This window comes from Poecilia reticulata, linkage group LG4 (genome assembly GCF_000633615.1).
Source record: "Poecilia reticulata strain Guanapo linkage group LG4, Guppy_female_1.0+MT, whole genome shotgun sequence".
NCBI classification, from domain to species: Eukaryota; Metazoa; Chordata; class Actinopteri; order Cyprinodontiformes; family Poeciliidae; genus Poecilia; species Poecilia reticulata.
The window spans coordinates 12,719,890-12,745,139 of record NC_024334.1 but is presented as its reverse complement, the minus strand read 5'-3'; the positions used below and the strand labels follow the sequence as shown (position 1 = coordinate 12,745,139).

Below are 25,250 nucleotides of genomic sequence, written 5' to 3'. Positions count from 1 at the left end.
TTTTTCTTGCTTTATTATAGTGAATTTACATTAAACTATTTTCCCTTTACCAACACATCTATGCAAATATACACCTTCTGCTTAACTTTGAGGCACCTATAATAATGACTTAAATTTATCTTTGAAATTTATGATTTATTTTGAACTTTGAGTTTAAGCAACCCGATTGCTCTGAAATATGTGAATAAATTGTGTTTTTATATTACATATGGTTTGTTGAAGTTAAATAAGTTTGTTCTCCTGCCACCAAATGAAAAAGCTACTAGTTAATCTGTTTCTAAGTAAAGAAAAATGAACCAGTGATGTTGTTAGATATGTAAATAAAAACTGTTTTGACTTGACTATCCTGCGTTTGTGTGTAACTTTAGGTACAAAAATCTCTTATTTTCTCACAGGAAATTCAACAGACATCACTCAATGGAAAAGGAGTATTAGTTGTAAAATACTAATTTTTCAGCTTTTATTCATATGTTTTGTTTTAGGTGATGAGTTAGAAACATGTCAGAGTAGGAGCAATTATGGAACAATAAGCTAATCTGCACGTGGAAGAAAAGGATTTGGTCCAATGAGAACAAAATTGTAACTTTTTGATTGCAAAAGGAAACAAAACATCTTTCTCAGTTTCATCAGATCCAACTGAGCCTGAACTATTCACCAAATAATCAGCAGAAATGAGTAAATCTGGTAGAAACATCCCAGAAACCATGCAGCAGTGGTCGAAGTGAATGCTGGTTAGAGAAAGCATGAATCATGAGAGCTGATTACAAATGCACTCCACACTTTACAGATTTTTATTTGGAAAGGTTGAAAACTGTGCATTGTTTTACTTTCATTCCACAGTCACTACTTCATGTTCATTCACGTTTGTACATGTTTGTCTTTTCTTATGGATGTGACTTATTTTTACTTTTATTATCAATGTTGACCGTAAATTACTCTTAGATTTCAGTGTAGCTATAGATTAAAATCTGTCATAAATCATAGATCATGTGTGTCTTGATGTTAATTGTTTTTTTTTAATCCCTTCCATCAACTTGCTAGGAGACAATAGATGAGAATTAGCCTCTCTGGCTAAATCTGGGATATTTACATGTATTCATGTTGATTAATATTTTCCCCTTTATGAAAATAAAATTAATCTGAAATTTATTACAAGAAATGTCCAAGGAAATACTTTTGGAAAAAAGTGTAATCCCTTAATCCTAACTTTTTAAAACATATTGTGTAATTAGATTAATTACAAATTAGCATGTTTTTTCTTACAATGCATTTAAAAGTCAGTTTATTTTGTTGTTCAAGTGGTTGGTGGCAGAGATCCTTAGATATTTAAGCCTTATGGAAACCAGTTATACTTCCTGTAGCCACAACCTGTTACCAGTAAAGAAGCCAGAGAGACAAAGAGAAAAACCGTTTGCTGCTTTCCATATTTCACAAGAAAACAATCCGTCAGGCTCACTTTTCTGATTAATGTGAAATCTACAGGTGAGTCTGTCTGCTTTCTGTTGGCAGGAAATCCTTTGTTTAACATAAAGTGTTTGTGATTCCATGTATAGTCCCGGATGCGCTCATGCACATCGATTCACATGGATACAGGGCGGACCGGACTGGATCCAGCTACGTCAACACTCACATCTCAGGACGGCAACTATTCAGAACCACAGGAAGCTGACAGACAGTTTAAAGTCCCTGCAATCAGTCAAAATGTGACAAAAAAGTTGGGCATCAGTCAGAAACCATGTGAAAATCTGGTAGAAATATTTAGCTGTTATGAGTCCTAATTTATTTATTAGACTTTTGGTCAATCAGATTTATGGAGCCCAGTTTTTTAAGTATCTCAGAAATTTTCTAGAAAAAACTTGGACATGTTATAGTTTGAAAAGGTGAAATTTTCTGAGCTTTTCCAACCTAACGTTCTACTTTTCAAACTCAGAAATTCCCAAGTTCTTTTTCTAGAAAAATAAAAGCTTTTATTTTATTTGTCTATCTACAATGGACCTAATATTTATTTATCATGCAAACATCAGCCAGTTTGGACAAAAATCCTTTATGCAAAAAAGATGAATACATTTTTTCTGGGTCACTTTTGGTTGAAGCATTCAAATCAACAAAATAACAACTTTGGAAATTTAGACATTTCTAGCCAGGATTTAGAGCTAAATGTGTGTAGATATTACCAAAAAGGCAATAACAAAGGAGCAAAACTGTACTGAGTTGTGCTACATTCACAACAAACATTTACATCCAAATACTCAAGCATGGCTTAAGTATTTAAAGACAAAGCTCCAAAATTTCTAACCACAAATCACCATGACAGCAAATCCCACTTTTAGCTCAAACTCCCCCAGCTTTGTCATCAATCAGAGAAAACATGAAAAAGAATCAGAGAGTTGACAAAGCAAAGCGGCAAGAGGAAGAGTCACCAGCTCAGACTGAGTCAAACAAATGCAGAAACGTCAGTAACGCCGGTCTGCAGCGGCCGAATGTCGTCACAGACAGGGAGAGAAGAACCAGGGGAAGAAGGGTGAGGAGTTCAACAAGGAAACATAAATATTTGATCAAGGGCAGATTGACAGGCGAACAAAGGGTGCAGAGATTATCGCCTCCAAAAACGCCCTTTTCCCACTGAAGGGAGAAGGGCTGCCCCTTAATACCAGCGTTTCCATTACAAATGTGCGCAAAACTTTATTGATATTGCGCTAATGTTGAAAAAACACAATTCCGCAATTGTGGTGCTTGTATTAAATAAGAAAACGTAAATAAATCCACAAGTTAATAAAAGATAAGATGGATGTCAGCGTCCATCTCCCACTTTCTGTCGTCTTTTTGTCTTCCGACATCAAAAGAAGTGTTTCTGTTGCAGTTTTGTGAAAAACTGCAACAAAAACATTTAATCAAAAAACGGCAGTATTTTCAAAATTGCTCTGTTTCCATTAAACAAATTTATTTTTATCATTCAAATTTGTGCAATTTTATGGTCAATGGAAACTCAACCATTGTCCCTCATCCAGAACTGGAGTTGAAACTGAGTAAAAAAAAAGAAAAAGATGTACTAAATGCAATCTTACAATTCAATTAAAAACTCAATAAAAAAAATATTTACTAATCCAATAGGAAAATTAAATGTTGTAACTTGTTTTACACAAACACATTACATTCATTTAAGGGCGAAAAAAGGCCTTAAGAAGATGAAGTGCTTGAATTTGATCTTGTAAACTATAAACTGAATCATCATTTATATCGGTGATTCAGTTTATCGAAAAATTACATCGAAAATAACATTGTGTGTCATCACAATGTTATTTTCTGCAGTACTACAATCACAAATTACTGCCTGGATGCAATATTTGGTACAAATTATTACATTTGAGATATTTTTCTGTTTCTGTCAATATCTGTAAATACAATGAGAGAACTAAGCCTGAAGGAAAACACTTCAGTTACTTCAAATAATATGATATAAAAATATGAGTTTACAATAGATAATTTACTCCTCTGCCTACTTCAACCAAGATCAAAATTTTCACTTAAACATTTGGCCCTTTTACAGTCTTTCTGCTTTTATTTGTTGAGTTGAAATGTTGTAAATCATGAAACAAATAACAGATAATCTGAATTTCAAATCATGATTTCAGTTTTTATGGCAAAACAGGTCTGCCCAAATCAACCTAGTCCCATTTAAAAGTTATTTCTTTACATTTGGCAGTAACAAATTAATTTATAGAAACTCGCAGTGAATTATTTTCATCAATGTGCATAAATTCAGTCACACTGAAGGGATTTTAAGCGCGTTAAGTTCACGCCATGGAATCTCAATTATTCCAAACTTTGACTAGGCAACCCTACAACCTGTAAAGAGACGACAGTCACATATTCTCTCAATTTATTTTAACATGTCGACCTTCCTTTAACATTTACGAATAAATAAGAAAAACATAAATTTCAATGATAAAAGCAGACATCCGCACGCTCCGCTGACCTTGTCGAGGGCACAGCTGATTTTGTTTTGTTGTGCTGCCGCCCTGAAGGACAATATTTAGCCTTGGAAAAGTTTTTCGGCTGATGACTGAGTCCGTGCCAAACACTTGTCCAGTATATTGGGCCCCTGAGACATGGCCATCATCCTAAAACTATTTCAGATGGATTAAAAAAAAAAATGCCACCAGAAAAAATATTTTTGTCCTGGGAACGGAGGTACGTCAGCAGCCAAGAACACAGAGCCGACTATTTGGACCCTGAAGCATGGCACAGAGCCCGGGCTGTTCCAGCCACTAAACGGTTCTGTGGGAAAACGGCCTTCCTCCCTGAGTGGGCTGGGATCACCTGTGTTCTGTGTTTTCACTCTCGCTTCTTTATTTTCCGATGCAGAAGTCTTTGAAGATAATATCCAGGATCTCCTCTGCCCCGACTCGTCCTGTGATCCTCCCCAGGTTGGTGAGCGCTAACCGCACGCCCTCAGCTGCCAGAGCGAGGTCAGAGTCGCGGTACCGCCGGTACTGAGCCAGCGCCGCCACGCACTGCTGCAGGTGGGCCCTGTGGCGGGCCTGGGTCAGCGTGGGCGCTCCGGAGAGAGGGTCACCACACCTAGAGAGGAAGTCAGGAGAACAAAACGAACGAGAGCAATAAAACAATCATTACTTTTTGTGCTTCAGTTTGCAGAAGAAAGTCAGACCAAGAATAACAAACCTGGGGTTGAAGTCATAAAAGCTCATCAGCAGCAGAAAACAAACACGATTTTACTCACTGTTACTGTACATGAAAGACGCACGCAAAGAAAAAACAAGTATCCACCTAAAACATGTATGCAGGTCTGTCACAATAACAAAACCTGATAGATGAAAATCTGTTCTTGTAATTAAGTTATTAGATTACTAATAATCTCAGTAATTACTGTGCTAGTAATTATTGAGATAAACAATAATATTGTTCATTTGAAACTGTTTTCCTGCATAATAATGCAAGTTCACTCCCTAACTTAGTAAATAACACTTAATACTGGAACTGAAATACATTTTAAATATTCAAAATCAAACACAACAACCAAAAACAATAAATAAAACAGAAATAAAAAGAACACACAATAGAAACCATAAATAAAATTGATAATTGATCATTATTAAACAAAATTATCCTTAAAAAAAACTAAGCATCAGAAATTACATTTTAATTTTAATTTATCACACAATTGACTGATTAATTCCTTACAGCGACAGGTTTAGATGTACGTTATGGTCAAATAGCCATTTTGTTGTTTAACTTTTTAATAGAGATGCACAATATGTAAATTTAAGCCAATATCAATATCAGATATTGTCCGTTGTGGCCGATAAACAATATTTACCAATATTGCATATATTTCACATCCGTGTCGACGCATTTGGATAAAAACCCCAAAAGGAATTGATAAAAATAAATATCAGTTGTTTATACAGGCCCAATTTTATTTATCGGATCGATTTCGATGTGTTACAAAATTAACAATATCAGCCGATACCGATGTTGGTGCCGATATATCGTGCATCTTTACTTTTTAAATACTGATTTGTGGTGATGAAATAAAAAACGTACATTGTTTTGATGCTGCTTTGCAGCACAGTGAGGAAATCCTTCAGTCCTTCGTTGGTTTGACAGGAAATCAGGCAGACAGGTGGGAGTCCAGAGACTCTTCTCAGCCCCAGGTTCAGCTTCTCTCTTTGAGCCTCAGGTAGCAGATCAGTTTTATTCAGCACCAGGAGACACCTGCCTGCAGAACCAACACAAACGTATCAGTAGTCTTCTGAGATTTTAAATGATAGACTGTGGAAAAAGATTTTTGCTTATCTAACAAACACAAATGAACTCATGGTCCAACATTCAACATTTTACTAAAGACACACAAACACCTTGATGATGTCATCATGATGTACCTGCTCCAGGCTGGACCTGGGAGGACAGGACGCTCCTCAGGTGCTCCAGCAGGAGCGCTGCGGCTTCCTGCTCCTCCGAGGGGAGGATGGTGGAGTCAACGACCAGCAGAGTCAGATCAGCCTGCTGCACCCTGAAGAAAACACAAATCCAGTTTTATCCTGGAAGCCACTCCGCGAACATTTCCTCAATGTTATCGATGGAGACATTTTATTTTTAAATTCTCAGTATTGGCTAAATCCCTGTAAATAAAACATTTTATCTCACAGAACTGCTTTAGCCAACTGTCATAGCAGTATTTATGATCTGGGAAGGAACTCTGATCATTTAAAAACCAAAATGCTTTATATAAAGTGCACAGAACCCACAGTGATTTATAATAATAATGAACACTGATGATTTGTATTCCCATTCCTAATTATGTTCCTTTAATTCTAGCATATTATTTTTTACTTTCTTTGGTTGTTTAATTTACAATATAATTTGTTATAATTCCTGAATCTCTTATTAGTTAACTTATAACTCCTTAGTTGAAGGAGCCTTAAAACCGACACTGCTGCAGGCACAAAATGTGACAGTAAATATTAAATAATTAAAGTTTTACATCAGCTCAGAGCCTCATACATAATAGGTTGTCTTTAGATGATGCAGGTTCATTTGCATGATTACATGTAATTTGTTTCTTTTTTGTTTCTATTCATCTAAAAAGATGGTCAACAAATTTTCAACTCAGTTTCAGTAGTTACAGCTGTCATCTTAATTGTTTTGTTTCATTTAGAGAAGCTTCTCATTGAATCTATCAGTCATTTCTGCAGAGTTTTTCTGAAAAGATCTGGCATTTTAAGTCTGGGAGTGAATACGTTATTATTTATCACTGTAAAAGGAATCAGCGTGAAAAGCCGCTGCGTCGCATCCATCCAAGCGTAAGGTAGCAGCAGGAGTGGCAGCGGATGCTTGTATTCACCACGTCCTTCCTGTAGTGACCCGGGTCACAAGCTCCAGTCCTGCTCCCTGCAAACTGGTTTCCTACAGAACACAAAGTGCCCACCCTTCCTATAGAGCCACCTAACTGGAGCAAAATTAGTCTGACATTTCTGTGTTTTTATCAGATCTTTGATCAAAATTTGTTCATCACTTCAGACAAAGAAAATGCAAGAACAGAGAAATTAGCTTTTTAAAATGACTTTTTGTCAATTAAAATGTCATACTAAAGTTTTTTTTTCTTATTTAAATGAGCTCTTTCATAAGTTGTTAGTTTAGTTTAGTTACGTTCCCATTCTGCTACTCAGAACCTTTATACTCCCTGTACTTTAGAACCCCACTCCTTTGCTTTCATTTAAAATAAACATTTTTCAACAATATGACCAGTGATTCAATCATTTACCTCATAACTGTCTTACACCAAGACATTTTACTTATGTCAAATCCTCCAAAACTTTACTTAAAACAGAAGGCTAAGCCCTGCAGCAGTCTCTAAATCTTTTGTTATTGCTTTCTTTGCAGCGATGCAGACTGCCTGCCAAAAACACAAGTAGTTTGGGAAACACTTGACATTCATTTTCAAAGGGAAGAAAATAATGATTTAAACAGAATATGTTGAAAAGATTTGACATCTAAAGTTCTTTATATCAATCATATTATAAAAATAGAGCCACTAGTTCAGCTTATTTTCTTGGATATTTATGTCACAGTCCAACTAATTGTTTGAACTTGTGTATATTTTTTCACTTGAGTGTCCGTTCTGTAAAGCAGTGATGACAAATGCACCAAGTATTCTTCGCTGATGTAAATACTGGATGCCTCTAAGAGTGAACCATTATGAACATATATCATAACACTTGAAAAACTCACAATGAGGGACGGTGGCTCTTCATTGCATAACCTCCTGGGTGTGTTTGTCCCGTGTATTTATAACCGTGGCTCAGCAGTAACATAAACTGTGGCAGCTACACAGACATTACAGAAAAGACTTATTTCTTCCTTTCTTTGTTTTCCAGAACATACTTCTTTGGTCTCCAAACTCATTTGTTCTGCTAATTTATACACTTGCTGAGGCAGCAATTAACACACATCATTACGTAGAGCTATCCTGTTAGCATTGAATTTCTTTCTGGTTGTGTGGATTTAAATTGAACAGAAATTAACTTGTTAAGAAGTTGTTTTGGTTTGCTCCCTCTCCGTACCTCTCCCTGGCCCGACGAACCCCCTCCTGCTCCACCAGGTCTGGGCTGTCTCTGAGGCCCGCCGTGTCGCTCAGCAGGACCGGGAAGCCGCCGATGTCCAGGGCAGACTCCACTACGTCTCTGGTGGTCCCAGCAATGGGGGAAACAATGGCTGCAGGTCTCTGGCCTGGGATAAATAATAATAAAAAAAGTTCAAATACAGTTGAAAACAAAACACCTTTTTTTCCTCACTGTCTGAAGTTAAATTAGACCAAATTTTTCTTGATTTTGCTTAGTTAAAATTGTCAAAATTATTTCTATTTGCCAGAAAACTTGGAAAGACTCACTTTAAAAGACAGTTTATGCAAATATTTAATTGCACTTTTTCAGCCCAACCATTATTACAAAATTAAGATTCAAAGGAGTAGTGTCATGTATTTTCCAGACACATGGTGCCATTTTACAGCACAATCAAGTTTCCTTCAGTTGATATAAAGATCCGGTATATAACAAATATGAGTTAAAATAAATTTGACGTTGCAACTTAACGTCTTCAAATTGGGTGTCTGTCTCTTTAAGAAGCTCCTGTTCTTCCAGACACTCTGCTTTCAGCACAACGTTTCTCCCTTAAGCCGTTCACAACATTTTAAAATACAGCTGAAACCAGATATTTACAAAAATACACTGATTAAAAAACACAAATAATTTTTTTCTCACTGTCTGAAGTTAAATCAGACCAAACTTTTCTTGTTTTTGCTTAGTTAGAATGATCAAAATTATTTATATTTGCTAAATGCCAGAAAACCTGGCGAGACAGTTTAAAACACTGTTATCCCAGACCAAATAAATCTAAACTTTGAATTAGAGGAAAGTTACAGAAGAAGTTTTATGAACAGTGATGAGATGTGCAGTTCTACCAGGTGTTTGTTAATTGCTGCTGCCACTAGTCTGGAGGAGCTGAGTGGGGAAGGCTTTGTGAGAGCAAGCATTTATGCACCCCAAATGGTTGCCATGGGAGATTAAAGAATCATTTCAACACTCCAGGTATTTATCTGATGAGGGAATGACATTATAACATCATATAAATTAAAAGAAAAGTCAATTTTACATAATATTCCCTTTACAAGCAGGTCAAACAATATGGAGTCCATCATAATGAGCAAACAAATGAAAACTTGTCAACACACCTAAACTGACACAAATGACTCGAACAACATGGCAAACAGAACGACACATCATCGACCCCCAAATTCTCAAACTTTCAGCTCATTGTTTTTCCGAGGGATGAGCAGGAAACACAAGTGTGACCCCCTTTTAAACAGTCCTGACCTGAAGAATCTCCTGGAAACAGCCTGGAGCCTGATAACACTAAATACCTTCCAGAGGTCCTGAAGGGTTTAGGGCAAAACGAGCCAGAGCTGTTTATGTGGCATCAACAGGGAAGGACAATTCATGGTTTTCAGATTATGTTTGCTTTTGATGCAAAACTCAACGTGAAGACGTCAAACAACTGTATATACAGCTCTGGAAAACAACTATGAGCCCACTGCACTGAACCCCATTGAAAACCTCATTGTTATTACACCAAATATTGATTTCTGAACTCTTCCTGAGTTAAAACATTAGTATTGTTGTTTCCAAATGAATATGAACTTGTTTTCTTTGCATTGTTTGAGGTCTGAAAGCGCTGCATCTTTCCGTTATTTTGACCCTTTCTCATTTTCTGCAAATAAATACTAAATCTTTGCTTGAAATTTCACAGACATGCTGTCATTAGTTCATAGAATAAAAGAACAATGCTCATTTTACTCAAACATACACCTATAAAAAGTAAAACCAGAGAAACTGATCATTTTAATGGTCTCTTATTTTTTTCCAGAGCTGTATGGACATGGAACGGTTTTAAAATACAAAGTCTGGTCTTTCAATCCCTTCTACTAAAACTAAAGACAATAAGTCTCAGTGTGCTGCCACGATAAGATGCCATCTGTCCAATAACTCCAATCAAGAAATGTACTTCCTATTAAATATCCCACAGTCAGCTGCTGTAAAAGGGGATTTGTTATGCAAAATTCACATTTTTCATTTTTTGTGCTTCCATTTGGGTCTCAAAAACCAACCAAGTTAATGTTTTTTTCTTGGTGTCTGGAAAGTTAGTAGTTTTGAAACCTTCTGAATGTAAAGTCACAAATCAGCAGAAGTTTACACAAACTATGTAAAAAGTGTCAGACATGAAATCAGAAAACATTTTTCCTGTTTTAATCAATGAGAATTACTAAAATCTTTTTACTTGATAAATGCCAGAATAATGAGAGCAAGACTGTTTTAAAGGCAATATTTTATTACTTTCTTTAAAGGCAAAAGTTTAATTCCAAAAATTTGGGACATTCTTTGTAAGCTCCTGATAAGTTTTATTGAAAAATGCATATGTATATTTTTATAAAGTGTATGTAAACTTCTGGTTTCAATGCATTTCAGAAATCATTGCGACATTTTTTATTCAGTCACAAATTGCAAAGCAAGTATAGAGAAAAATCACACACTGATATAACTAGATGTGCTTTTTACACATTTTAACTAGCAGTTTTTATTTAATTATCTGTATATTTCATATTTTGTATTGAACTGTGGCATTTTTCTACTTGACAGATAGAAACATGGATTTGTAATTTGAGCCTTTCCAGTCAACAGAAAAAGAAAACTCACTTTTGTTGATTTTATATTAAATCAAAATGAGCAATATTATGTAGACTAATCTTTTAAGTTTTTTCTCTGTTATGTAATATTTATTACAAAACTAATGTCTGCAGGTTGGATGTGAAACCAAAGAGACAACGAATCAGAACGGGACAGGATAACCGGATTATTATTCCAATAGCAAATCTCTGCCAAGTTCCTGTTCCGGATTGGTTTATATAAACCGTTCCTAAATGACTCCAGGAAACTAACGTAATATTAAAACAACAAACATCTCATGTTGACACCATGTTGTTTACACAAGTGGAAGCAGGAGTAAAGGCGATTCAGTGGAAGATAAGCTGATCATTTGCTGCACAACAAATAATGATGATTGACACAATAAGCCATAAACTCAAATATATTTTAGTTGAACAGAAATTAATATGTGACCATAAAGAAGCATTTTAACACGTCTTATACTTCTGGGAGCTAATTAGTGAACAATGACAGGAGACGGTTTTATCAGAGTCGCACAGATTCCACAGAGTGGCACTTCAGACTCAGACATTTTATTTAATCTGTAAAGGAAGCATGTTTGTTTGCTTCTCTATACGGACTGGATGACTCAAACATCTCTGAGTCCATGCTAGGTTGACAGATTTTGCTTTTTTCCCCTAATAAATCAAGTGTGATTTAACAATAAGTCTGTGTTTGTGTTTCAGCAGACTCATTTTAAGCTGATCCATCATGTGTGCTCATGCGTTCTGCTTTTCTTGGCTCTTACAGAGTGTGTTGAGGAGGCTGCTTTTCCCTGCGTTGGTGGCACCAGCGATCACCACATGGACCCCGCTGCGAAGCCTCTCGCCACGCCGCTCATCCTTCAGATGCTGCTCGATCTCTGCTTGCAGTTCACACACCGATATGTCCACTAATGGAGGAGGAAAAAGTCACTGAACAGAGCAGCAAACGATGGAGGGTTTAGAATCACTTCTGGGCTTTAACGTTGTTGTTCTTCAGAGCCTGTTAAGCTTTGAGTTGCACAGACTCTTATAAAAACAGTAAACTATACAATTTACTCGCAGCACATTCTTCTAACTTGTATATTAAACCTTCTTCACTCGGGAACAGATAAATACAATCCAGTGGATAAAGCTGCCTGTGTGTGATTTAATCTCAGGATAAATCCTGTTGAAAGAATATTAGAAAAAAAATTAAAGGGTGTTTCCTTAGATAAAATATTTTACAAATTCACAAAGGAAACTTACCTGCTTATTGAATTAGAATGTATGCAACTGAATTTATCTGGGGAATATATAAATTGGATCTTGCAGAGTTTCTTGAAGCAACAGTTGTTTAATTTAGTTTAATTCTGGAATAAACCCTGATAAAACCTCTTCACACCAGGACAGAGGTCGACATTCCAGCAGGATAGCAGCGATAAACATAAAAGTTAGAATAGCCTAGTTATCCCACCTCTAAATTCAATCAATAATCACCAACAAGACTTAAATTTTGATGCTGAACTGTAACTGCGGTGAAAGGTTTTTCTGCAAAATCTTCACTCAGCTGGGTTGAACTGAATTAATTGTTCTTCAAAATCTACAGTAAGTTAAAAAGAGTCTGAGTTATGGGGCTCAAAGTGAATCTCCTGCAGGATCCACACCAGGCAGTTATCAGCTATCATTCACACGCACCTTGGTCTAAAACTCCTTCCTCGATGAGCTCATCCTCGCTGAAGTCTATAAAGGCCTCAACATGGGCTAGAGTCTGAAAAGAGGCAGAAACAGTCTGAGTACAGCATGCAAGGACAGGCTGTTCTACACAAATTAACAAAAAAAGACATCATGATAGTCCCACAGTCATCTGTCTAATTATGCATCATCAATGTCAGAAAACAGAAAAGATGTGAGAAAAACACAAAAGAGCAGAATTTACCTGGATTATAAAGTGCAATAATGTCAAAACTACTCAAACCTCTTTTCACTTGTTCTTGTGTTTTAATCACCAACTTCAATACATTTAAATTAGAAGACAATGGGCTACACTGCATTTAGAGGTATCAGAGTAAAAGGGGTAGAAATCAAATGCAAATGACCCATTTCACGATGTTTTATTTGTAAAAAAGTTGCAATGATTTACTAATTTTTGCCAGTCTATTTAATTAAATCCCAGTGAAATACATTAAAATATGTAATGCTTGTAATGTTACAAAGGTTTAAGGTGTATGAATACTTCTGCATGTTCTTGCCGGGGATCTATTTTAATATCAACACCTGCAGTGTACAAAAATACATAAATGAGGTTTAGAAGCACAAATTATTTAACTAATACATGCATTAAAAGGAATCATGTCTTATTTAACATGTCATGTTTTAACTGACTTATCCAACCAGTTATAATTTGAAAGTTAAAACACTTGCATTTCTAACTGGAGACAAAAAAAAAACTTCTTCCAGGTCTAAATGAGATACACACAACTTACAACTTATACTTTACTTAATACACTGAGTTTAATTCACCAAAACTAGCTGAAGTTCAAGATGCAATGTGTAAAAAACAAAGTCCAACCCCAATTCAGCCGCTTGCAGAAACATGTGCAGATGTAATAACTTGAAGTAATTATCCTTACTGTAGCCTTATTGTCTGACATGTTTCTGTGGAGGAAACATGGCCATCAATGTTGTTCCAGTTAATTCATTTATGTCCAGCCAAAAGATTTTAATCAGCTAAGCTAAGCGCCGTGTTTCTCTTCTTTGTCAACCACTCTGTTTTTTTAGTTAGTGTTCGACATAATTAACAAGTTTTAGACAAGATAACATTTGAACCTTAAATATTTTGGCAGGCAGAGGACTTCATGGTCGACTATATGACTGTGTGTGGCTTTGAGCAGGATATTTAGTTAAACTGTCTTAAAGTGTTTTATGTCTTTAGTCAGCTGTGATTCCACCCTAAACAAGACAAAGTGACTTTTAAAAGTAAAATGGGTCTTTATCTTGTGCTTGGAAATTCTTTAATGTGCAGAAAATAAGAAAATAAAGAGCTGTATAAAAGTATTTGCTCCCTTGCGGACTTATAAAGAGTTTGGTTTAAAAAAAATCAGACCAAAATTAACTAAATAAATATTTTTTAAAAATCAGGTTTAAAATGCTTCTTTGRCTGAAAATCATCAACAAGTGGTAAAAAACATCCACTGTTTTCTCAAAAAGGCACACAAAGGAAGAAAGAGAAAAAGAAATGGGAGAGGGCCTATTATTGTACTTTGTGGTACCCCATAAAAAGGAAACACAAAGAAGGACATAAAATCACATATGCCAACTCAAATATGTTTCACTGCCAGACAGGAACAAAACAACGAAAGATGTGAAACAAGGAGGAGTCAAAACTCAAAGCAAAGAGTACAACAGGGTTAGAATCACGATTGATTTAAGGAGTTATAATCAGGGGTGAAAGTAAGGGGGTACGGCAGAGTACTGMGTACCCCTAAAAGAYTTAGCGGGGGTACGCAGTACCTGCAAGAGAGGGGAGCAGCTGTCTGCTGTAAAAAAATCAATGGGTTCACTGTGCAGCCGTGAGTTCACCCACTAATCTTGATTAGTTTATCAAGAACAATGTAAGACACGACTTAATCAGTTATTAAATAACTTTTTTCCCATTTCATATTGTTTCTGAACTGTTCGTGCTTTACTAGAGCAGGGCTGCAATACGTCGATCGAAAAAGGTTTTGAGTCGATCTCGGCAGTTGGTGACAAACTGAACGTCGCCAGGAGGCTGAGAGCAGCACGTCCTCCTCTGACTGGCTTAAAACGTTCGTAACTTTATTAAAAAACAACAAAAATCAACAAAACGTGCTCAAATTAATGACCCAATAATAATAATAATCTCAGTGATTATTGTTTCAACAAGGTGTCGCGCAATTCTGTGCGTTTCGGTTCCATTATCAAAATAACTAGCAGAGCAGGAGTTTAAAATTACCTAATCAACCACCGCTGTGTGCAGGGAGGCTTATTAATGATCGCAAAATAAATATCAAGCCTGCAAACCTAATATCAAGCCTGAAAACAAAAAATTATATATATATGATAAATAGGCTTAATACAGAGTTAAATTAAATTAGATTTAAAAAGTTTAAAATTACCCAGGAAAATATGCAGCTCTAGATGTTTTGACTGAAGACCTGGGATTAATTATTAATTTCTGTAGAAAAATAATAAATTTATTTTTCTGAATGTGAAGTGGTTATCTGGATCTATAACTGAATTAATTGCGCTTGTAGTCTGTAAGCTCTTATAATTCATTTATCAAAATGCTCCATATTTAACAAAACATATTATAAAATCTTTAAAAATCAAAGCTTTAATGAAGTACTTAGCTATTAGGTTGTCAATATAACACACTCAATTTTAAATGTACTCCTGATAAAAGTCAAAGGGATGCAGTGCTTTTATAAACAGGTCAGGAAAAAGTTGATTAAGAAAAAAATATGGAGGGAGAGGGATTAGTTCAGTTATGCTAGCTTGACTTTGACAACCTTAAGATTTAGATGTGATGTGGAATTCTGTTTCAGTTCAGTTAGAAAATAAAAGGCGACTTAAACACCAACTCTGACAGATCATCAGTACAGCAGGTGTTTAATGAGCTAATAGCTGCAGTAGCTAATCTACCACATTGATCACTTATTAATAATCACAAAATAAACATTAAGCCATAAAAACATAACACTGTAATAGACCTGATATTCAGTTTTTTTGTGGGGATATTATTATTATTACTACTACTATTATTATTAAAAAACAATAGCAATAATAATAAATTATAAAAACTTTATGTAATTATATTATTACTACTATCATTATCAATATAAATAATAATGTTATTATAATTAACAATAATTATGATTAATATAATAATCATTTTAGTATAGTACTTAGCAATATAATAAATTACTATGTATCATATTAATCATATATAATTAACTGTATATTAATTAACATACTAATATATTAATATGTTATTATTGCTATTATTATTACTACTAATAATAATTATTATTATAAACAAGATAAAGATGTTTTCCATCATCCATCTATTATCTAATGTGCACAAAATCTTTTTGTACAGGGAGGAAGCCGGAGCACCCGGAGAGAACCCATCATGCACATACAAACTTCATGCATAAAGAACCCAGGCCAGGATTCAAACGCAAGACTTTACTGCTGCAAGGCAACAGTGCTACCAACTATGCAGCCCTGATGTTTTATTTTTGATATTTTATTCATTAAATTTATTTTTTATTGACACCTAAGGAGAATTCAGAGACCAGTTGACCTAACAGTCATGAATTCAGACTGTGGCCAGGAAGCTGGAGCACCAGAGAACAAAGGAGATGATTGTTGATTTCAGGAGGAACAGGATCAAATCATACCCCRTTTCCATCATGGGAGAAGAAGTGGAGGTGGTTGAAGAATATAAACACCTCGGTGTTCATCTGGACAACAGACTGGACYGARACGCAACAGTGAAGCATCTATACAAAGGGACAGAGCAGACTGGAGGAAGCTAAGATCCTTCAAGGTTTGCAACAAGATGCTGCAGCGACACTATAAACAGTGTTGGTCCTGCACTGCTTCCCCCTCCTGAGAGGCCGGATGGTGGACCAGAATCGCCTTGAAGCCGTGCGGAAGTCTTTTTCCATGGCCTCTCCAAACTCCTCCCATGCCCGAGTTTTTGCCTCAGCAACAACCTGAGCCGCATGCCTCTTCGACTGCCAGTACCCATCAGCTGCTTCTGGAGTCCCACAGGCCAAAAAAACTCGATAGGACTTCTTTTTCAGCCTGACAGCATCCCTCACCGAAAGTGTCCAACAGGTTTGAGGGTTGCCGCCGCGACAGGCACTGACAACCTTGCGGTCACAGCTTTGATAAGCAGCCTCGACAATGGAGACACGGAACATAGTCCACTCAGACTCAATGTATCTCACCTCCCCCGGAACGTGTTCAAAGTTCTGCCGGAGATGGGAGTTAAAGCTCAGACTCACAGGAGACTCTGCCAGACGTTCCCACCAGACCCTCACTACATGTTTGGACCTGCCAGGTCTGACCGGCATCTTCCCCCACCACCGGAGCCAACTCACTACCAGTGGACAGCTCCACACCTCTCTTCACCTGAGTGTCCAAGACATAAGGCCACAGATCCGACGAAATGATGACAAAGTCGATCATCGAACTGCGGCCTGGGGTGTCCTAGTGCCAAGTGCCCATATGGACACCCTTATGCCTGGACATGGTGTTTGTGATGGACAATCTGTGATGAGCACAGAAGTCCAACAACAGAACACCACTTGGGTTCAGATTGGGGGGGCCGTTTCTCCCAACCACGCCCCTCAAAGTCTCACTGTCATTACCCATGTCAGCATTGAAGCGCCCCAGAAGAACAAGGGAGTCCCCAGTAGGGGCACTCTCCAGTACCCCCTCCAAGGACTCCAAGAAGGGTGGGTAATCTGAACTGTTGTTCGGCCCGTAAGCACCAACAACAGTCAGAACCCGTCCCCCCACCTGTAGGCRGAGGGAGGCTACCCTCTCTTTCACCGGGGTGAACCCCAATGTACAGGCACCAAGATGGGGGGCAACAAGTATGCCCACTCAAATCAGATAGCCATTGCTAAAACCCAGGGGGAAAAACATGCTGACTAAGATCTCCGTACTAACTACCAACTTCAGAAGATGAGCTTTTAACTTAACAGAGCTCTGTGGTTCCTCCTATCAGTATGAGAGTCAGGGTGAGGAGGCATCATGTTAGGAAGAGAAGTGGAAGCTGCAGGATCTTCAGAACAAACAGGTCATGATGCTGGGCTACTGATTATCCCTCTGTCTGGACACAGGAACAATATAAGTTTAAAAGCTAAAATGAATGGTTATATGCCAGACATGGAAAACTGGGATGCACTCCATGCCATGATGTTCAGAATTTAGGTCTCATGGCATCTCAAGGTGTCAACATTGCAGCCAGTGGGGCTGAAGGAAATGCAGCTTCATTTTGTAGCAATTCAAGAGCTACCAGCTTTTATCTCTTCGCAAAAAAATTAATCAGCACAGAAACTCCAAAGCACACAAAGAAGCAATATATATATATATATATAGGCCTATATTATTTTGTCATAGTACCCCCAAGAATTTAAAACTACTTTCACCCCTGGTTTTATCCCAATGCTGCCTGTGACACCTTTTAAAACCCAAACTAAACTTTTAAAGCAAATGACTCCTCACTAAAAATGCATTTACCAACATGAAAAAGTCAAAATTTAAATGTATTTTTAGAGAGGAACGTTGACAGTGATTCAGGCCTCATCGTTCTCTTTTCTACTTAAATCCTTGATGAATTTTTCCCTCGGTGCCTCATGGTTATTTCTAATCTTAATCTAAAGTACATAAGGAAAAATGCTTCGATATTTCCACCCCAACAAGATCGGCATCTTGATAAACATTAAGGAACATACACACAATAGTAGAGTCGCTGCAGAAAAACAGGAAGCATCAGACTCCAGCACTTTGCCCCGTTCAGTTACATGGAAAGCCATTAAAAACGTGGCATTGTTTAGGTGTCAGATAAAGATTTGACCCCTGTCATCATACAGATTGTATACTGCTGATTAGCTGTGTTCTCAGAAATCTGAATAACAGACCGAACATCCAGCTTCAAGGAACCAAAGCTGCTGACAAGCAGATGAAACAAAGCTTCTCAGGGGAGAACACCTGGGTCGGCTGGAGGGGTCCGCTGCCAAAACCATTCACAGTGGAAGAAGTTCTGGCCAACTTCCACTGGGATGAAACCGTTCACCTGCGGTCACTGACCTTCTGTGCTAAGCTGCTTTCACAGGATATGTGAGAGAAACTCAACTTTTGTAACTATTAAATCTAAATGAGAAACGCATACATCCGACGACTCCTTAAAAAATGAGGAGGAAGAAAATACGGAGGATGTTCAGTCATCATCAGTACTCCCTAGTGCATTTGGACCTGTGCATGTTCTTGTTACAGAAGTGTAAATTATAGATCCATATTTATTGTTTCTAATTGACCTTAAATATTATGACAGAGTATAAGGGCCAGACTAAGAAAATTTAGTTTTTTCAAATTACGAGAATCAAGCCATAATATTACGAGAATAAAACTGTGTGACAATGAAGTCATAATACTACAAGAATAAAGTTGTAATAAAAACTTGGGTCAATAAAGTTATGGTAATGCCAGAAAAAGTCACAATAATGTCGTCATAAAGCAAAAAATATTAGAATAATAAAGTAGAAATTTTATGAGAACTCCTACACAAAACGTCAAATCACTGCATTAAAATGAGAAATGATGAGAATCTTGTGAAGTTATACTTTGGTATTGGTTTTACAAGTATGGAAGTATTTTATCTTTCAACACATCAACATAAAATTATTACCAGTAGCAGATTGTGCAAATAACTGAGTCTATTATTAAGAAATAATCACACAGAGTTGCCAATCTGGTCATGGTCACGTCAAATGCTGATAAATATCGAAGCTTTTCTCTTATTAAAGCTGCTTTTTTCTCATAATTTTTTTACTTTCTCCTAGTAATATTTGTGTCAGAATAAAAATGATGGTACTTCATAGCCTTGCAAAAGTTTTAAACCTTTAAATTTTTTGTCATGTTACATCTATAAACGCCAAAGCAATTATTGAGACTTTATGTGATCGACAAATTCTTTAACGTCCTTTAACCAAGACGTTAAAGGACAAATTTTAAGTTTTATACAATTTTTACAAATTACATAATAGCGTAATATGATGGTCAGCAAATAGAGCGATTTAATTGAATGTCAGTATAAATCCCACTGATCTTGGAGAAAGTTTTGTAATTATGAGAAATTAAAAAGCTTTATCTTATTAAATGACCACTGAGGGAGGGAGAGGTTTAGTCACTGAGTCAGTAAAGACACTCAAGGTAACTCTGGAGGAGATGCAGAGATTTATAGCTCAGGTGAGCGAATCTGTTGACAGGGCAGCTCAACAGGAATGAATGCAGCTGCAAGGCTGACAAACAAAGTGATTATATTTTCAAGCACAGTCAGATGTTATGCAACAGAAAATAACAATTTAGTTTTTTTAGTGAAGGTCAAATTCAATGCTGTAGAGAAGTAATCAAAGGAGAGCACTTTAACTGCAGGTTTCCTTGATAACAGTCACAGGTAGAAAGTCAGTTTTTATACAGAATCAGCATCAAAATCAGAAATCTCTTATTATCTGTAGTTATTTTCTGCAGAAAGTAACAGGGAAAGATTTATCAACTAGTTTTTTGATTGTTGGCATTAGAAACACACGTACTACATGTCCTGCAGCGACATAAAAACAGGAAGTCTCTGATTTCTTTAAGAGCAGCTGTAGAGATAAAAACAAAAACAACAAAAGCTTTGTGTGGGAGTGAAACCACTGAGGCCTGACCTGCAGCTCGACACGGACCGCTTCTTCCCAAACTCTCTTCAGAACAATAACAAAATCAAAGAGTTCAGCTCGCTTTTTATTCCAGACACTTAAATAACTTTAAAACTCCATTTTTATGCAACAATTTTGTTATGAAAGAGTTTTTATAGATAGCTCCTACAGGAAAAAGCTCAGGTTGTTATTTTTGAAAGATGCTTCATGTTTTACACCAGTACTTCTCTGTTTAGGTGGGGAAAGTGCAACACATACAGCATCTTAAATCCAGTCACATTTAAATCTAATATTGCTCAAAATTTTGATATGTTGGGTCTGGATTCCACAAAGTTTCTAATGCAACATCAATCAAAGTGGCCAAGCAAGACAATATTAATCACCTATACCTAATACCTAATGTGACCACTTGTGTTTTGTCATTTTAATAAATTAGATTTAATGATTTCTTATACTTTTTTATAAAAATTGAATGGCAGTTTTCGTTGTTTTGTATTTATTGTTTTGAATTTACTGTATTTATTGATCTTGTATCTTTAATGGTTTACAAATTTCTTTCATAAAAAATTGTTTAATGTAGGGGAGACAAAACTAAAGAAAAAACACGTAGTTTTGCATTTGTAAATGAATGAATTCTGTGGCCCATCAGTAGTTTAAATTTGCCCGTCTGGGCTCTCGGGGCTTCCTGACTCACCCGTTTCAGCCTGTGGCTCCAGTCCTGATAGAGGCGTCCCAGTTCTCCTGACATCTGTCTGAGAGCTTGTCTCCGCTGAGCCTCTGTCTCTGCATGGATCAGATCCCCGAGTCCCTCCACCTTCAAGCAGTTGCCCCGAATTACAGATCTGCATGTTTTTATTACGAAACATCTGCTTTTATCTACATTTGTTTATGCAGTATAAACCATTTTAAAAGGATTAATGTACCTCATTAGTTGTCTATTTAGATACAGCTAACTCGAGTTATAAAAATCAAACCTTTTTGCAGTTTATATAATATGTGGTATCTTACCAATAGCTACATTTATGCATGAGCCTATCACAACCCGTTGAAATAAACACCAGTGTGTAAATTTTCTGTTAACATTTCATACATTGGGATCACCTTCATTAGATTTGACTCTTCACCCTACAGATTAACAAAACCTAAACACAGAGTCAGAGTGCTTTTACGCTCTCCTCTGACTTACCTCTGTTAAATCGAGCTTCCCTGCGTGGAAAGCCCTCCGCGTGAACTCCCCAGCGTCAGCAGGCCTCATGCCAGGCACACTTCCTGAAAAACACACACACACACGCTAACAAAAATGAAGAAACGGCATGATGTATGCATGCATCATGCACACAAAACACGTACACACACAACCACAGGACAATCAAACAAAGGGCATCAGGGCATCACGACAGGCAGGTTAACTAAGGTTGCGTGTGCATTGTTCGTTCAGCTGTTTTCCAAATCGCTTTGGGAGACCAAAGGGAAGACAAAACTATGCATAACAAATACACAGCAGAGAACATATGTTAGATTATTATATTGGAAAGAGTTATTAGATTCTTTCCACAGTACAAAACATGACTGTTAGGTTAATTTTGTTTAATTTAAAAGCCTCTTAGCTGTCACCGAGTGCAATCATGGTTTATGTTGGACTGTGATGGACTGGCGACCTGTCCAGGGTGTAACCAGCTTCTCACCCAATGACTGCTGGAGAAAAGCACCAGCCTCCCTCCTCCCACGAGGATAAGTGCGTATAGACAAGGGAAGGATGGATAAATATCACAGCATGGATCATACCATATAAACATTCCTGAATTATAAAACTCCCACAGTTCATGAACTAGAAGCCCTCCACTTTGCTTTGAACAACACTGCCCTCTATGGAGTCCACAGAGGAACTGCTGAGAAACATTCTCTGAAAATCACAAAGGACCCGTCATGCCTGCCAGTGCAAATATTTTAAGTACCTAAGAAACGTTGATGCCGGTGTCAGTTTTCCTTTTTAAGTCCAAGAAATTACTCTGAAGCGTAGAGAGTTTATAATCACGCTAAAGGCTCAGCGCTTCAGTAAGTGAGGCTATAAATACACGCAGACGGAGCCACTGGCACTATGAAACCGATCGTTACTGTACAGTTTATAATCCTGGGTCATGTTGTGATACATAGAGATGCAGGAGCAAGTGTGTTTACCCAGAGCTTGCAAGACAGCAGTAATGACAGCAGGACCGCCGTGGATGTGGAACTCCACACTGTCTTCCCCAGTGAAGCTATGAGGAGCTGAAAACAGAAAAACAAAATAACAAAACTTTGAACAAATTCCAAATAAGTGTTTTATTGAAAAGCTATAAAACAACAAAACATGTAATCCTGCAGAAAACCTGAAGAGAGGAAGGCATAAGAGAGAGAATGATCTTTCTCTGTGTGCGATCCAACCTTAAAAAACATGTTACAAAAAAAAACTAAGTGCCACCAAAAGAAGGTTGTAAAATATATTCAGATTCCTTGTTGTGGAATTTATTTACCTTCTAAGTAAAAGTACACATTTCACTTGAGTTTATGCTACTGCAATAAACTTTCAATTTATTTTAAGGCTTTTTCACATCTGTACCCAAACAACTTCTCCATAATTTGAAACCATTTCCTTTGTCATTTGAGAAAACGGTTTTGCATCAGCCAGAATGATACCAAACAAACAAGATCTGAAGAGTTTGAAGAGTCTAACCTGGGAACCAGAGAACCAATCCGCGGTCCAGTACTTCTTTAGAGTGGGGGTCTGTGATGCTACGTAACAGCGCAGTTCGTGGAGGAGGCAGCTGATTTCCGAGCCCAACCATACATCTTAATGCTGTGGTTGCAGCAGAACCACTGATACGGACCACTGCTACCCCACATCTGCCATGACCTGATGACAAAGCGAAGATGGTGTCAGCATCCGCAAGTCCAGCCAGAACTCTGCCTCCAGAGGACAGACGGCGATTCAGAGGGATGTTTCTGCAGGAGGAAAGGTAAATGTAACCTGCTTTTTTTTATTTGGACTCTTTAGCCATGTCTGGGTACAAGATGTTAGAAAATATATAGTACATTTTACTGTTAAATTAATGATTATTTATTACACTGTGATGAACTTGAAACCTAATGTATAAATTAAGATTAATTTTACAGGATATTTTTACTGTTTCAATAGTGATTAGAGCAAAAACAAATTCTTAACATCATAATATAAAATATCTTTAAACAAAAGTGACAGTAAGGATTTTTATTGGATCCCAACTTTAAAATATATGTATATATATTAGATTTTAAGATATTTTCAATGACAAAAAAAACCCTCCAGAATTTCTTCTTTTGTTGCTGTCTTATGTGTTTAGCTTATACAACTGATCTGAATGCAATTTGATTATTTTGTCAAACTATATTAAAAAGTTTGTTTTGACATTCAACTCTTTTGAAAATTTAATTAATATAGGTAAATACCTCTTTGGAAATATTGCTACAACCCTATTTTATCACTGTGCTGTGTCTCTGGAGTTTTAAAAGGAATAAGCCAAGGAAACTGGAACATATTAAATCTCTGCGCCAGTCTGTAGGCTATTTTTAATAGTTTGTGATGTGCAGACACAACATTGAATCATCTCTTGAATTTTAACGTCTCATTAACTCTAAAAATTGTCACATAGTCGCTTGAAATAACTGACAAAGCGGGGTAAAATAAACAGCTTACCGTTCTTAAGCAGCATTGTCCCTTCGTGAATAATTTTCTATAATTTTAAACAACACAGCGCCCCTCTGCGTACATTTAGTTTGAGTTATACAAATAAAGCATAAACAGTGAACAAACCTTGTCCTAAGTGTGCGGATCGTAGCTCTGTATATTCCTCCACAGACAACTGAAACTGGCAGCATTATTGCAGAATAATACATTTAAAATTTAATTTATTGCCATTTTATTAAGTAATCTGAGATCTACTACATCACTGGTACATTTTAACCTGTTAACTGCAAACAGGTGATCATGAGAGCGAAATGTTTGCTAACATACAGACAAGTGATAATCTAGGACCTTCAGTAACTAGCAGACCCATGCTGTCGGCGTGTTCTTCCTGTTTCTGTGTTATTGTCTTTAGGATGTCTGCGATTGGTCAACACTTTTCTTACGCAGACGTGTTCTGTATTTCTATTCGTCTAATCAACATAGTCCCGCCCTTTGTGCATCGGAAAATCAGGTCCGCAAATACTGCTCTCCTCAAACGTTCCGCCCCAGTTCGCCGGGACATTTAAGACAACAGAAGTGGAGAGGGAGGAGCTATTCTTTTTTTTTTTATTAATTCTTTTTTCTCTTTTCTGCTCAACTTATGATGTCAAAATCTTATGTCAACAGGACAAGTTAATAATGTATTGCCAATATGGTAAAAGGCACCTTTAATTTAGTTTGGTTTTTACTGTTTCAGCAAAAACAAATTCTTAATATCATGATATGAAATATCTTTAAACGAAAGTGATAGTAAGCATTTTTATTATGTTGGATCCCAACTTTTTAAAAAATATATATTTTAGCTTTTAATATATTTTCAATGACAAAAAAACCCTCCAGAATTTCTTCTTTTGTTGCTGTCTTATGTGTTTAGCCTATAAAACTGATCTGAATGTAATTTGACTATTTTGTCTAACGATATTAAATAATTTGTTTTGACATTCAACTCTTTTGAGAGTTGAGTTTTGTTTATTGTATCATAAATTATACAATAAACAATCAAAAAGATAAGTTTAGGTTTTCTTTAATTAGCCTCAGTGATAGGTTGATGGTGCAGTTCAACACAGGAATCATGAAAACAAAAACGAAATATGTAAGCGGTGCACATGACTAAGTAGATGATTCAGTTTGCAAGGAGTTCCTCATGTCTGCAGCCATCAAAAAGCATATGACCTCATGAATGAAACATCATTCACATAAGTCAGTCATTATACCAAATGGAAATCAACAGACAGAGCTAAAAGTGGTGAACATTTCCAAATCTGCAATTGAAAGCAGTGAATGTGTTTGTAGTCTGTTTTCTTAGACTTCA

The 25,250-nt window shown here is 36.7% G+C and overlaps 1 protein-coding gene across 3 annotated transcripts; it reads right to left on the bottom strand.

The window, feature by feature from the left end:
• On the bottom strand, positions 1-24,734 carry gtpbp3 (GTP binding protein 3, mitochondrial). 3 transcript variants are annotated; one of them, XM_008406552.2, is made up of 11 exons: positions 24,227-24,734; positions 22,910-23,089; positions 22,378-22,464; positions 21,386-21,468; positions 20,894-21,013; positions 12,437-12,509; positions 11,527-11,670; positions 8,085-8,250; positions 5,904-6,034; positions 5,566-5,740; positions 1-4,581 (listed from the first exon to the last, which is right to left on the bottom strand). In XM_008406552.2, the coding sequence occupies exons 1-11, from the start codon at positions 24,267-24,269 to the stop codon at positions 4,350-4,352; spliced, it is 1,434 nt and encodes a 477-aa protein (XP_008404774.1). In that variant the 5' UTR covers positions 24,270-24,734; the 3' UTR covers positions 1-4,349. The 3 variants fall into 3 exon arrangements, with proteins under 3 accessions (XP_008404774.1, XP_008404773.1, XP_008404775.1); XM_008406551.2 differs by having other exon boundaries at positions 22,910-23,178; positions 24,026-24,733; XM_008406553.2 differs by lacking the exon at positions 24,227-24,734 and adding an exon at positions 24,026-24,108.
• Positions 24,735-25,250: the final 516 nt, after the last annotated feature.